Source organism: Triturus cristatus, chromosome 5_2 (assembly GCF_964204655.1).
Source record: "Triturus cristatus chromosome 5_2, aTriCri1.1, whole genome shotgun sequence".
NCBI lineage: Eukaryota > Metazoa > Chordata > Amphibia > Caudata > Salamandridae > Triturus > Triturus cristatus.
The window spans coordinates 981,132,632-981,146,252 of record NC_140588.1 but is presented as its reverse complement, the minus strand read 5'-3'; the positions used below and the strand labels follow the sequence as shown (position 1 = coordinate 981,146,252).

The 13,621-nt window shown below is 42.5% G+C and overlaps 1 protein-coding gene across 2 annotated transcripts in view; it reads left to right on the top strand.

Annotated features, from left to right (window-relative positions):
* The window catches only part of AMOT (angiomotin), a 260,974-nt gene extending 248,046 nt beyond the window's left edge, over nt 1-12,928 (top strand). For both annotated transcript variants that reach the window (XM_085608217.1, XM_085608219.1), the window contains exon 13: nt 9,585-12,928. In XM_085608217.1, coding sequence (XP_085464343.1) covers nt 9,585-9,685 — 101 coding nt within the window. In that variant the 3' untranslated portion in view covers nt 9,686-12,928. The remainder of the gene's footprint in view (nt 1-9,584) is intronic.
* Nucleotides 12,929-13,621: the final 693 nt, after the last annotated feature.

The following is a 13,621-nucleotide window of genomic DNA, read 5'->3' as shown; positions in this document are numbered from 1 at the left end:
TGCTATCGCCCTTTATGACAATTCCACCACGCTTTATAACAACCCAATCTCCAACTTTAATATTAAGACTTTTAACACTTTTCTTAGTATTATAATATTTAGATGCGGCACGTTGTTGCTGAACCACATTGTTTTCAATGGCAGTCTGGTCAACCCACACACAATTCCTATCTTTTCAGCCAACCCGTAACTTCCTTCACCCCTGGTTCACGTCCTTTAAGAGCTCTAAATGGTGAGACACCTTTTATTGAATGTGGTGTTACTCTATATGACCACACAAGCTTTTTGAGCTCTTCACGCCATCCATGGTCCTGGTGTCGGATAATGGTGTCCAGCTAATGTCGAGAGAAATGCAAGAATTTCTATGCAAGTTTGGAATTAGTCATGAGAGTTGCCATGTTTAGACCACAAGCAAATGGTTTAGTAGAAAGAATCAACCGATTGATAATGGAGAACATTCAATTATCACTTGCTAATGGGTTAGGAATTCCTTGACTTAAGAATATTCTCTCCATGAAATCAATAACCTTTTGAGTGTTTACAAATTCTGTAGTTTCCATCACAAACCATTTAGAATGGTAATCAACTAGGACCATCAGGAACTTGTTGCCAGAACCAACCTTGGATATTGGTCCCAAAAAATAATTTGCTACTCTCTCCCATGGAGGTTTAGGAAATGTTGTACATGCCAAAGGAGGTTGTCTAACCACCTTAGTTTTATCAGCTTGAGCACATGCACAACATTCTCTCACCGCGTCTTCTATGTCACCAGCCGCGCCCGGCCACCAGTATGACTGTCGTACTCTTCTTTTGGTCATACTTCTTCCCAAATATCCCTCATGTGCAATATTTAAAATTTTGCTCCTTAGCCCCATTGGTGGCACAAACTGACACCTTCTCATCAGCTTTCCATCACATACACTCAGCTCACTCTCTACGTGGTAGTAGTTCCTAAACCGAGCATCCTCAATGAAGTTTTCATGCCATCCTTGCGAGACACAACGTAGCACTTGTTCATCTCATCATCTGACATAGCACTCGTCCACTCCTCCTTACTAAAAGCTAATTCTTCACCATTTCCTTTGAACACTTCTTCAATCACATCACCAACACCGGTTTCCATACTTTCAATTGGCATTCTAGATAGACAATCAGCTACCACATTTTTTCGTCCCTTGACATATTCAACCACAAAATTGTATTCCAGTACCGATAACATCCACCTGGAAATCCTAGGGTTAACACTACCCTCCAAGCCTCTCCCTCCTTGGAATAGATGAACTAAAGGCTTGTGATCCGTGTGGACTCTAAATGGTAAACCCCACACAAAATACTTAATGTTTTATCCCCCAACAGCACGCTAGGGCCTCCTTTTCAATCACAGAATACGACAACTCAGCATCGCGTAATCTCCTAGATGCGAATCCAAGGATTTTCTCCTCCCCATTACTCAACTGAGTCAAAACACCACCAATCCCTACTGCACTGGCATCGGTTGTAATGAAAGTTTTATCCCTGACATTAAAGTGACCAAGGGTAGGGGCACTAACCATACTATTTTTTATTTTGTTACATGCATTGTCGCAATCTCCATTCCAGTCAAATACGACCCCTTTTTTCATTGTAACCTTAATGGTTCAACTATCTCCGTAAATCTCTTGACAAACTAAAAAAGACTTCAGCTGATCCTTATTTTGAGGAGTAGGAGCATCCTTGACAGCTGAAACAATGTTCTTCTTGGGCTTGATACCATCTTTACATATTTCATGCCCCAGATGTGTTACATTATTACTTTTCAATTGGCATTTCTCCCTTTTTATGGTTCGTCCATTGTTTTCCATCCTTCTTAAAACCTCATCCAATACGTCATGATGTTTGTCGTCTTTCCCTACAATCAATACGTCATCTTGAAAACACAAGACATCATTCATACTTCCAAAAATGTGTTCCATCACCCTTTGAAACACCACTGAGGCAGAACTCAACCCAAAGGGCATTCTAGAATAGCGAAACGCCCCCAACGGTGTGACAAACTAAGTAAGATGTCTTGACTCCACATCTAAATCAAGGATTTTTTTTTAAAAGGGAGGAAGAATATTTATATATGAGGTTTTCTAACCTTTGTGGATGTTATTTGGGAGTTTATGAGCATGTGTCTCCCACCATCCACAAACGACAGTACATGGGTACACTGCTTGCTACTCTGATTTAGGCATGTGACTCTATGAAAGATACCCCAATACTGGAAAAGCAAACAAGTTACTTGCCTGTAACTACAGTTATCCAGTATTGGTATCATTCATAGATTCACATGTACCCACCCTCCTCCCAGAGGAGACCGATCTCTATCGGGTATACTTATTTCTCACTTGTGCTAGGAAAATCTGAGGAGAACTGCCTCTGTTGGGAAGGTTCTAGAGGGTGCTGGTAGCTGATTGGTTAGAACCAAGTTTTGGTTCTTTTTACTATAATGATGTAGATAGGCTACTAGGATTTAGGCCTTTTCTTTTAGCCTACTACTATTATTTACTTTTGGCACTACTTTTGGATTTACCGTGGGACTCCCGCCTCAGCGACGGGGAATGATTCAGGCTTGTGAATCTATGAAAGATACCAATAATGGATAACTGTAGTTACAGGTAAGTAACTTGTTTTAGTCTCCTCAGAGGTTGGATCCCCTGAGTCTTCAGGAATGTCAAAGAAAAAAACGGAGTCATCTAACCATTCCAGAGGTAAAACTAGCCAAAAATCTTCCTCGGCGTCAAGTTCACCATCGATGCCTGTGTCTACTTCAACAACGACTACAGTAACTCTCTCGCCGTCAAAATCGTCGACGGCGTTCACTACATCGACGGCAAGTATAAAGGATCCATACCGTCGACGTTGCCTTTATCGTCGACGACTACACCGTCGAAGAGAGCACCGCAGATGAAGACCTCCTCGTCGACTAGCCTGTCAACGAAGCCATAGTCAATGAAGACCTCGATGAGGACACCACCGTCGACGACGAAACCATCGTCCACGTCAACTGTTCCATTAATGACAATTCCACCGGCTGTGACAATACCATCGACTTGACTGGGCTACCGCCGCCGACGTCCCTGTCGATGATGAGAATTTCTCCGTTGACGACGGCACCAACATAAAAAAATCCAGTTTTGTATGCAGGTCCTTCATCTCTGTTGCTGCAATCTGCACAAATCTAATTTAGGACACCAAAGGTTTCTCCGTTACCTCTCAGCCATCTTTTAGATGTGGAAGATACGTACGAGGACGAAGGTCAGTTTGGAACGGCACATAGTCCTTCTGAACTTAATGTTAAGTATCAAGAGGAGGAGAATGATGAATGAGGATGAGGAACATTATTACTAACATTATCCCGCCCCTCATGCTCAGTATCAGCAATAGAGGTATTTTGAGCAGCCTAGACAACAGCCTGCACAATTTCCTCCGGCATTAATAGTAGATCTTCAGAATATGTTAGCGGATTACAAAAGGTTTCCTCATCAAGAGGATAATGTCGTAACGCCTCCGCCTCTGCCGTTCGCTCCTCAAACACCGGTACCTCCACCTCCTGCCACTCCTGGGTTGACACCATGTCCCATGACACCTCTCCCTCCCAGAGAGGATCCTACTACATCTGAAGATGAGCAGGAAGAAGGAGAGATACAAGACCCTCCACCACCCACTGATGAGTGGGATGACCACATAGCACCAACGCCATCCCCACCAGCTCATCGTCCTTCAGACTCACCTTCGGAGGATTCCACAATATTATGGACCGAGCCACTAGCAGATTTCATTTGCCAACAATTGTACATCAATTGGACTGTTTCCTGTATGAATTTAAAGACCAAGAAAGACAGTCAGATCAATACCTATAATTGATCATATTTGGCAGGAAGGAATCAGTCATGAAGGCGCCAGCTTCTGTGGTTCCTGTGCTACCGAGGTTGGACAAAAAATATAGAGCCCCTGAGGACTCTCCTGCGTGTCTAACGAGTCACCCCAAGCCTGACTCTGTGATCTCTCAGGTAGCCCAGAGAGGACCAAAAAAATCAGTCTACTCCCATGACTTCACAAGAGAAGAAGGGTCGACGTCTTGATTCAATTGGCAAGAGATTTTCATAAATGGCAGCAGTTTCAGTTAGGGCTGCTAACGCTCTGGCCATTACGACAGGCAAATGTGGTCTGATATAGGTACGATGAAGGATATAATTCTGGAAGGGAGTAAAGAGGAATTCCTGAAAATACTCCCAGAAGGCGAAAGAGCAGCGTCAGAAATTATTGGCATTGCTATGGACATTGCCACGACTTGTTTCCGGCAGTTAGCTGGTGCTGCAGTTTTAAGGCGACATGGGTGGTTAAAAGCAACAAATTTCCTCCCGGAAGTTCAGACCAAAATTTTGGATATGGCCTATGATGGCGACAGCCTGTTTGGCAGTCATATTGATGATGCGCTTACCGCCATTAAAAAATATACAGATACTGCTAAGGCGCTTGGAACCCTTCAGTACCACAACGTGCCCTTTCGGGGAGCTCGAGGTAGGGGTTACTCAAATTATAGAGGGACTTACCAGTGTTCACAGTCCTACCAGCCGCAATATCGACAAGGATATCAGCAGCAATCCTACCGCCAACCGACTACAGCTGGTTTCTCTAGGCAAGGCTCCAGAAGAAAGCCAGGATCTCAAGGCCGTGACTCTGGCTGCAAGCAGTGATTGCAACAGGGTACCAGCTGCTTTTCATTTTCCCCTGAATAGTGCAAAAATCTCCAAACATCAACCAGCGGCGAGACGTCACTTCGGACAAGTGGGTCCTTGATCTCATCTCTTATGGCAACACTTTGGAATTCATTCAAATACCTCCCAATACCCCTCCCAGGGGATCGGAGCCCCCTCGTCTTCACTTACTCAAAAAGGAAGCAAGGATCATGCTTCAAAAAGGAGCAATAGAAAAGGTCCCTTTTTCTCAGACAAGGAAAGGCTACTCTCGGTTCTTTCTCATTCGCAAAAAGTAGGGAGAGTGGAGGCCTATCCTAGACCTCAGGAAATTGAACAAAATCCTAACGAGTCAAACATTCAAGATGGTCACACTTTCAGATATCCTACGACGCCTCAACAGTGGCGATTTCATGACTTCATTAGATCTTGAGAATGCATACTTTCATGTCCCTATTCATCCAAAGCACAGGAAATTCCTATGGTTCACAGTGGCTGGTACTCACTATCAATTCCGAGTGCTTCCATTTGGCCTCAAATCGGCTTCATGGACTTTCACAAATTGTTTAGCTCCATCAGCAGCAGTCTTGCGAAGCAAAGGTCATCGGGTATTCCCTTATCTGGACGACTGGCTGCTAAAGGCACCATCTTCTTGTCTAGTGAAAAATGCAACAGACGATTGCCTCACTCTTTTTCACAAATTGGGTCTCTAAAGCAATTACCAAACCTCTTCGATTCTGCCGAACCGGATAATGACATTCCTGGGTGCCAGATTGGACACCATTCAGAACAAAGCCTTCCTTTCCCAGGAAAGACAACAAATATTGCAAACATTAGCACTCAAACTCTCCAGAAAAAAGTGCGTTTCTGTAAGAGCATACAAATCTCTACTGGTAATGCTCTCTTCGGCAATAGATCTTGTGCCGCTGACTTGCTTGCATATGAGGCCTCTTCAAGAGGAACTACAACGCCAATAGATTCAAACCAAAGGTTCATTCGACGACGTAGTCAACGTCGCAACTCGGATGAAAGAGACTTTACGGTGGTGGACTCAGAGATCCCATCTGTCCCAGAGCCAGTCTTTTCTTCCAGTCATTTCAGATTACATAGTAACAACAGATGCTTCTATGGAAGGCTGGGAGGACATTTACAGGACCTGCAGGTACAAGGGAAGTGGTCCTTGGCTCAACGACAAATGCACATAAACGGGTTGGAATTGAAAGCCATTTTCCTCTCTCTTCAGGCTTTCCTTCCTCGAATACAGAGGTCGTCGTTGATCCGAACGGACAACACCGCAAGCATGTTTTATATCAACAAACAAGGAGGCACAAAATCCCTGACTCTGTCTCAGGACACCCAGCAGTTATGGAACTAGCTGATGCTCCACCGAATTTCCTTGACAGCGGAACATGTCCCAGGTCTACTGAATACCTTAGCGGATGCTTTAAGCAGAACGAGCGACAGCTGTCGCAAGTGGGAGCCGGAACAAGATCAGCTGGACAAGATATTTGCAATCTGGGGAAAACCAGCACTGGACCTGTTTGCGACCAAGACCAACTCCAAATGCCGATTCTTCGCAAGCAGATTCCCTCTCCCAAAATCAAGGGGGAAATACTCTTTTAATGCGCTGGTCAGAGGTATATGCATACGCTTTTCCCCCCATTCCTCACGAAGATGGAATGGGAACACTGCCGCATTTTGCTGATAGCTCCCAGGTGGCCCAGACAGCATTGGTACACGGAACTCCTCCTAATGTCGGAAGCTCAGCCCATCCGCCTATTGCCAACGCTGTTGACCGAGAACAAAGGCCAAGTATGTCACCCGGAGCCAGCTTCTCTGCAGCTGCATGCGTGGCTCCTGAATTCTTTGAATTTAAAAATTTGAACATTGCGCAAGACTGCAAGGACATTATTGGCAAGTCTAGGACCGACAGCACCAATAAAACTTGCAGGCTTAAGTGGAAGCGTTTTTGTCTGTGGTGCAAGCGCAATGAAGTACATCCCTTTCTCTCTACTTCAGAAGAAGTCTGGTCTTGCACACTCGTCTGTTAGAGTTCATCTGGCTGCTATATCAAGATACAGGCGATCGCCACATACTACATGATTATGGTCCTCAAGAATTGTAAAGCAATTTATGAATGGACTTTTTAGAGCTTTCCCACCCATCAGAGCTCCAACCCCGGAATGGCAACTTAATGTGGTGTTATCTCAATTGCTAAAAAAGCCATTTGAGCCCATTCTCAAGGCAGAATTGAAGTACTTACCCTGGAAAGTCGCAGTTCTTCTGGCGCTTACTTCAAAAAGAAGGGTTAGTGAAATACAGGCTTTTACCATATCCCATCCTCCGCATCAACGGCTCCATTTGCCGGAGTGCCACATGAAGAAATCTGCAGAGCTACGACATGGAAAACGACGCACACCTTTATGCAGCATTACTGCCTGGAATCATCACAACGTGCTGACGCATCCGTGGGACAGGCAGTAGTACTAAGGAACCTATTTTGCTAAGGTAAGCCTCTTTCAAGAGAGGTTTTATTAGATGATGTTTTGGAAACAGTATGTTTATTTGATATAGCTCTGCTTGTTTTTTTTTCCTTTACTTGTTAATACTACAGGTATTCTATGCACTGTTTAATGTTTAAACCATTGATCTTAAGATTAATGTTACAACGACGATTATTTTAGGACTACCCCCTGTCCACAAAGGTGCTTATTTGGCAAACATATGTATGTATGCATATACATGCATATGTTTACGTGTGTGTGTGTGTGTGTGTGTGTGTGTGTGTGTGTGTGTGTGTGTGTGTACACACACACACACACACACACACACACACACACACACACACGGAACTGCTTACCATTCTGATTCAGGCATGTGAATTGATGGAAGATACCCCAATACTGAATAAGAAAAATGTACTTGCCTGTAACTAGAGTTTTCCAGTATTGGTATCTTTCATAGATTCACATGCAACCCACCCTCCTCCCCGGAGAGGCACGCCTTCTGGATACAGTACTGACTACACTTGTGGTGGAAAATCTGAGGGACTCAGCCTCTCTTGGAAAGGTTCTGGAGGGTGCTGATTGGTTAGGTTCTCAGTTTGGCCCTTTTTGTAAAAGGAGACTAATAGGCTATAGAGTATATGGTGGCTACCATAATAGCCTATGGAAATATACTATTTACTTGTTACTAATTTGTTATTTATGTACCATGGGACTCCCACTACGAGGGGGAATGATTCAGGCATGTGAATCTATGGAAGATACCAATACTGGATAACTGTAATTACAGGTGAGTAACTTTTTTCGTCTCTAACTGAGATATGTAGGCGACATATTATGGGTTTTTAGAACAATTAATGGGCTTTGCGCTTAGAAGCACACCATAATGCCTCTGATATACAGCAATTCCCGTGGAGGTAGAGAGATGCACCGTAAAATGTGGTTATCACTTAATTATTTAAAAAGTGTGTTTAAGAAATTGTTACACATGTATCCAAATATACGCAATTGCAGTCCAAGTATGCAAACACAATTGCTAGATAAAATGACTGTCTTTATTTCATTCCTGAAATTTCAGAATAAAGGACAACACGGAAACACGTTTTGTCTTCAGGGCAATGTTGAGCCATGGAATAATTGAGTGATAGTTACATTTTACTGCGTGGCTCTCTCACCTCCATGTGAATTCTCATATAGTAAAGGTTTTGGAACAGTCAACCTATGGAGTTGGGCACCCATACCCTGGAATGACTTGAGTGCAGCAGTACATATCAAGTCGGATTGGTGTTTTTTGGACACCAAATGCCACTTTTTTTTTTTTTATAATCAACTTTATTGGCATTTGAGAAACCAACAAACAAGATGACAGCACACAGTTTGCATGGTAAATCAAAATCCATCTCCCAACAGACAGTAAGAGCCAAAGCCCTGATAGGGATAATCAGACAAGCCATCCCAAATGAAAGGCACAACATTGGTGCATAAAAGTCATAGCAAATAATTTAAAACAGTAAGTACAGCCACTTGCGCCATACCTTGTGGAACTTCCCAGGACATCCCCGGGACTCAGATTCCTCCTGGGCCACACACCAGTCCACCCCTCGGTGCCACTTTCGCAGGGTAGGGGGTTTGGCCTAAGCCCAGGCCGCCGCAATTTCCCGCTTGGCCACAGCAACCGCAGTGCCCAGAAAGTGCTTGTCGGCTCTAGAGCCATCCAATCCATCAAACACCCCCAGAAGAAGATGCAGGGGATCGTGGGGAACCTGCCAACCCAGAATCTGCGTAAGCTCAGACTCCACTCCCGACCAGAATGGGGCAAGGCCCGGACCCAACCAGACCATGTGGTAAAAGTCAGCCGGAGCTTGGCCCAAATGCCACTTTAACTAAGATATTCAGTCCATTTCTTTGATTTTTGTAAAAAAAAACATTTGGGTCTTGCCCACAGCATCTACTGGCCCATAGGCGAAGTCCTTGATAGTGTCCTGTATCCTGAGCTCTTTCCCTTAGGACATAGGATGTGCCTGAAGACCCTCTCCTGTGCCTAGCCCCAATGCACAAAATGCCTGTTAGCCATGTCCAGTAGCCATGGCTAGCTGTCTCTGGCCACCGGGAGTGGTATTAGCTGTTTGTAGCCAGCTCAGTTTGCTCTTTCACATGTTTTGCATGCAGCAACAATGCCGACAGGTGAACTTCTTGAATTGTTCCCCCAGTATAAATCTTGCTTATTTTCTATTTCACTTAGCATTGAAAGGAAGTCGCTAACTACATTAAAAAAAAAAATGTGAATTGTATATTGCATTGCTGGTTTTGCTTCTGTTTTGTCCGCCTTTCTGACTAATTATTCTCTTCTTAAACACAGATGGTGCAGGTTACCAGAGCAGCACTTTGGACAGAAAAAACCCTACTCAGTCTCTAGGGCCGGACCCTTCAGACGGAGAAATGGTGGAGTATCTCATCTGAAGTTGCACCTGGACACTTGGATGTTTCTCTGCATGGAGGAATATAATTACAACTACACATGAACATTTACAGAAAAAGGATCAAGCGTCACATTATTTTTTTATAGCAATTCAAAAAAAGATTTGCTATTATGTATTGTAATTTATTAGAAAATATAAACTGCTCATTGGCTTCGAATCCTTTATGCCAGAAGTAGGCATGATCGAACATAGCATTATGGGTACTGCCAAGCATCCTGGTGATGTGTGAGATCTCACAGGTCCCACTTATAGCAATGTGTATTCTGGATCTTCAAGAGGAGAGATGTGTTTCTAAATGAAAACCCTATCACCTAGAAGAGGTGACTGAGTTACTAACTTCTGAATCAGGAGAACATCAGTATCAAGAGAACAGCTTTCTATTTTAGGTCCCTTTGTGGGCCAAAGGGACATTAGATTAGAAGGCTTTGACCGAATGTACATCAGTGAATCACCCCTAGAACATGCCTGTTAGTGGTCTTAACTCATTTGTCAGCCAGTGCCAACAGTATCACCCTGCAATGCACTTCTGCTCTGCCATGTTCCTGGCCTCCTGCTTAGGTCCTGGTGAGAAGCATTACACCCTGCTGAAATGTTTTTGCATTGGTATGTTGACTGTTCCGATGATTCCGAACCGAAAAATAATTTCTAAGGATCCACCTTATTTGACATTGGAAAGAACCACACTCTAGTACCATATTGTAGTAGGCACAACTCATCTTCTCTGTTGGATAGCACCATGTTATATGTTATTCTTTTATTTACAAACTTTACTGTCATCCCCTACTTTGTATCTTTGATTGGCTACAGGATTGAGGTTCTTCATCCCAGAACTATATTGAGGATGTTGCATATGTGTAATATCTTTATCCTATGTATTGCAGAAGGAATCTATATATTCCAGTTTTCTTCTATTTACTGAAGGAATACATATGCACATGTTGGTACTTTTCATTTACTCTTTTTAAAGTAAATTCTTCTGCAAATACACCCCAGTAATACTTTCCTTAGCTAATGGAACCTGTTTTTGGCATCGGATGCATAGCACACTCAAATGAAGGAATACGTTTGTTTAACTTGCAAATTCATTGAATGGAGGACTTTGTTGGTACATTAATGTCATTTTCCAGTGGGTGAAAGAGCCTGTCCAACCATCTCGTTTGTAACCCCATTGGCTGAAGAAATCTGTATGTACACCTTATTTATAACTCCCACTGACTTCAGGAATCTTACAGGTGTCTTGTGAGTAATACTGTGGCCTACTGAATCTGTCGGAATCTTACTAATAATGACGTTGGCTAAAGGAATCTGTACATGCAAATGATTATACCATGTTGGCTGAGCGAATCTGTAACCAGTAATAGGTTTCCAAAATTATATTTTGGTAGATTGAATGAACCTGTATGAACCTGACGTTTATGTGCCATCTTCAGCTTTTTTGTAAACATCCCAGGCCTAGCTTCTTGTTCAAGGAATCTTTTTATGTAGACACACCTTTGTCTCTTTACAAATGTCTTAGAATGAGGATATATATGCCAGTGCTGGCCATGAGGCATCCTAAGTCCCATTCAAAGAGCCGGAAATTAGGTAGTGTATAGGATTCTGGTTTGAGAGTTATTTTAACAACAAATGTGGGAAGCTTCTCAGATTGAGTGCTTGGCCTTAAAATAGGTGGCATCCTACAGGTTGCAGATATGCTAGGACTTTATACTATGTGAAGGCTATTTTACTATTTACAGATTTCTCAGGGAAATCTGAGATGTAATACTATGTGAATTCTATTTTAGCATTAACAGATTCAACTTGGATAGCAAGGGTACACAAGGCCATTTGGTGTCATTTTATCAAACAGCTGTCAGAATCCTTTGATGGTCACCACTTTGCAAAGGTGCTATCCCCAAACATGACACTATTTTGTATTCCCATCCAGATTCAGAGCACATCAATTTCATTATGCGTAGTTACAGAAGGAACTTCAGATATCTAAAAGGTGAATGATTGTTTGAACTACAACCACATTTTTCCAGTGTCTTGTAAATTTGTAGTACTAGAGTACAAGGCCAATTAGAACACATCCCCACCTCGGCCCTTGCCATTTGTAGCTCGGTGATTCTAAGAAATGGAATGTTCGACATTTATTGAAGATATGGGCATGGGTAGTGTTGTCCACTGCCTTAGCAGTCTGGTGAGGATCCATCATGTTAGCACTTTGACAATCAAAGATGTGTGGTAGAAAATAAATTGCAAGTGATACAGAAACCACCAAGTACCCAGTCATTCACTTGGGGTTGACTACATAGGCTGGCACATAGAAACATTATTTAAATTGAAAGGAAAATATATTGGAGATTGTCACCTTTATAGCCGGACGTTTGGCTCCATAATGCCTTGGGTCTTATTTTTGATGCAACTTAAATGCTTTCATGTTACTTCAAATACCAGCATTATTTTTCACCTTGGGCCACATTCACTAAAGGTTGGGAAGAAAAGTCAGATTTGTGCTTGGATCATAATGCCAGCATTTGCAACACATTTCCAATTTTTATGGGAATTTGAAAGTATTTCTGACGTAGTCCTGGAAACCTGTGATAGTCCTAGTTTTCCACGAGCGCAAGGCTACAATTTCACCAATCTTTATTTCACGAGTCCGCATTGAGATTTGCTGTCTCAAATGCATGTATTTGTGTTTGTTTGTTGAATGGAGGTGCAGAAAACGCTCTGTGATTCAGACCCTTACTGCATAAACATCTTAGGAAATAAAGGCATCAGATTGTACAGCAAACAAGTATGCCTGAGGCACTAAGCCCCCTCATAACTATATTTTGTAGAATCGTTGCTTATTTAAATTATCCTATTTTTTTTTTATGTCAAGCTCATTGTAGCTAAACATTGGTCATGTTTTCTTTAGTTGGTAAGAGCCCAACTATTACTGATCAAACCATACATGCATTGCTTGAAGGACTTGCTTTAGTGCCTCCTTGTCATTTGGCACACACTCTAATTCTTTAAACACGCTTGAAGTAAGTTGATTCGTAATAGTGCATTTCCACTCACAAGTTACAAATTTCCCCTTTATGTTGTAGGTTTCAGTCACTGGCAGATAATGCACTGAGCCATGGACTTATGAAAGATTACAAGTCTGCATTGGTGATATTTAACGTCTGGAAATGGGCAGCTACATTTAAGGTGACAAGCTATCCCCTGAATCCTTTTGACTCTATTCCCATCATTCTCCTTAGCCATGTATTAAATTAAACACATTTAATCGATTTTTGTTCTTGTATACTGTGGATTCCCTCATGGTTTGGAACACTTCCTCTATTTAAATTAAGCCCCTCTCTATCACTATGGAATTTCAGAGTTCATGCTTTCACTCTTATGCCAATGGCACTCACTCTTCCAGAAAGAGCTGAGAATCGTACCAGACACCTTGCTCTCATTAAATCCTCAACAGACTGAAAATTAATATGATATAAAGAAAGTCATAACCATGCTATTGGTTCTGGGTACCTTTCGAGGCCCGTCAAAAGCCTGAGCTTCCTTAGCTTCTTCTACAAAACATGGGGCCTCTCAGTCCGAATGACATTGGGATGAAGCTATTACTTGACAATCTAGAACCCTTGAAAGTAAGATGAGGCCAGTTGTGCAACATGCAAGAAACTGATGGCAAAGGATTCTGTGGATCAGTTACTGATGCTCGGGCCCTTAAATGTAGAGTGCGCTCAATAATTGTAACGTCAATCCCTGTGTTCCACTTATTTTCAGCGTCCTTCGTCAGTTTTTGAAATTTTTGTACTATCTCCCTATGATTCCATCATGGTTAAAAGCTGTACCATGCCAATTGTTAAGAGATAATTGAGGTGAAATGTTGTGTAATGTTATTTCTTGAATTATGGCGTGTAAAGTCCAATGCCCCTTA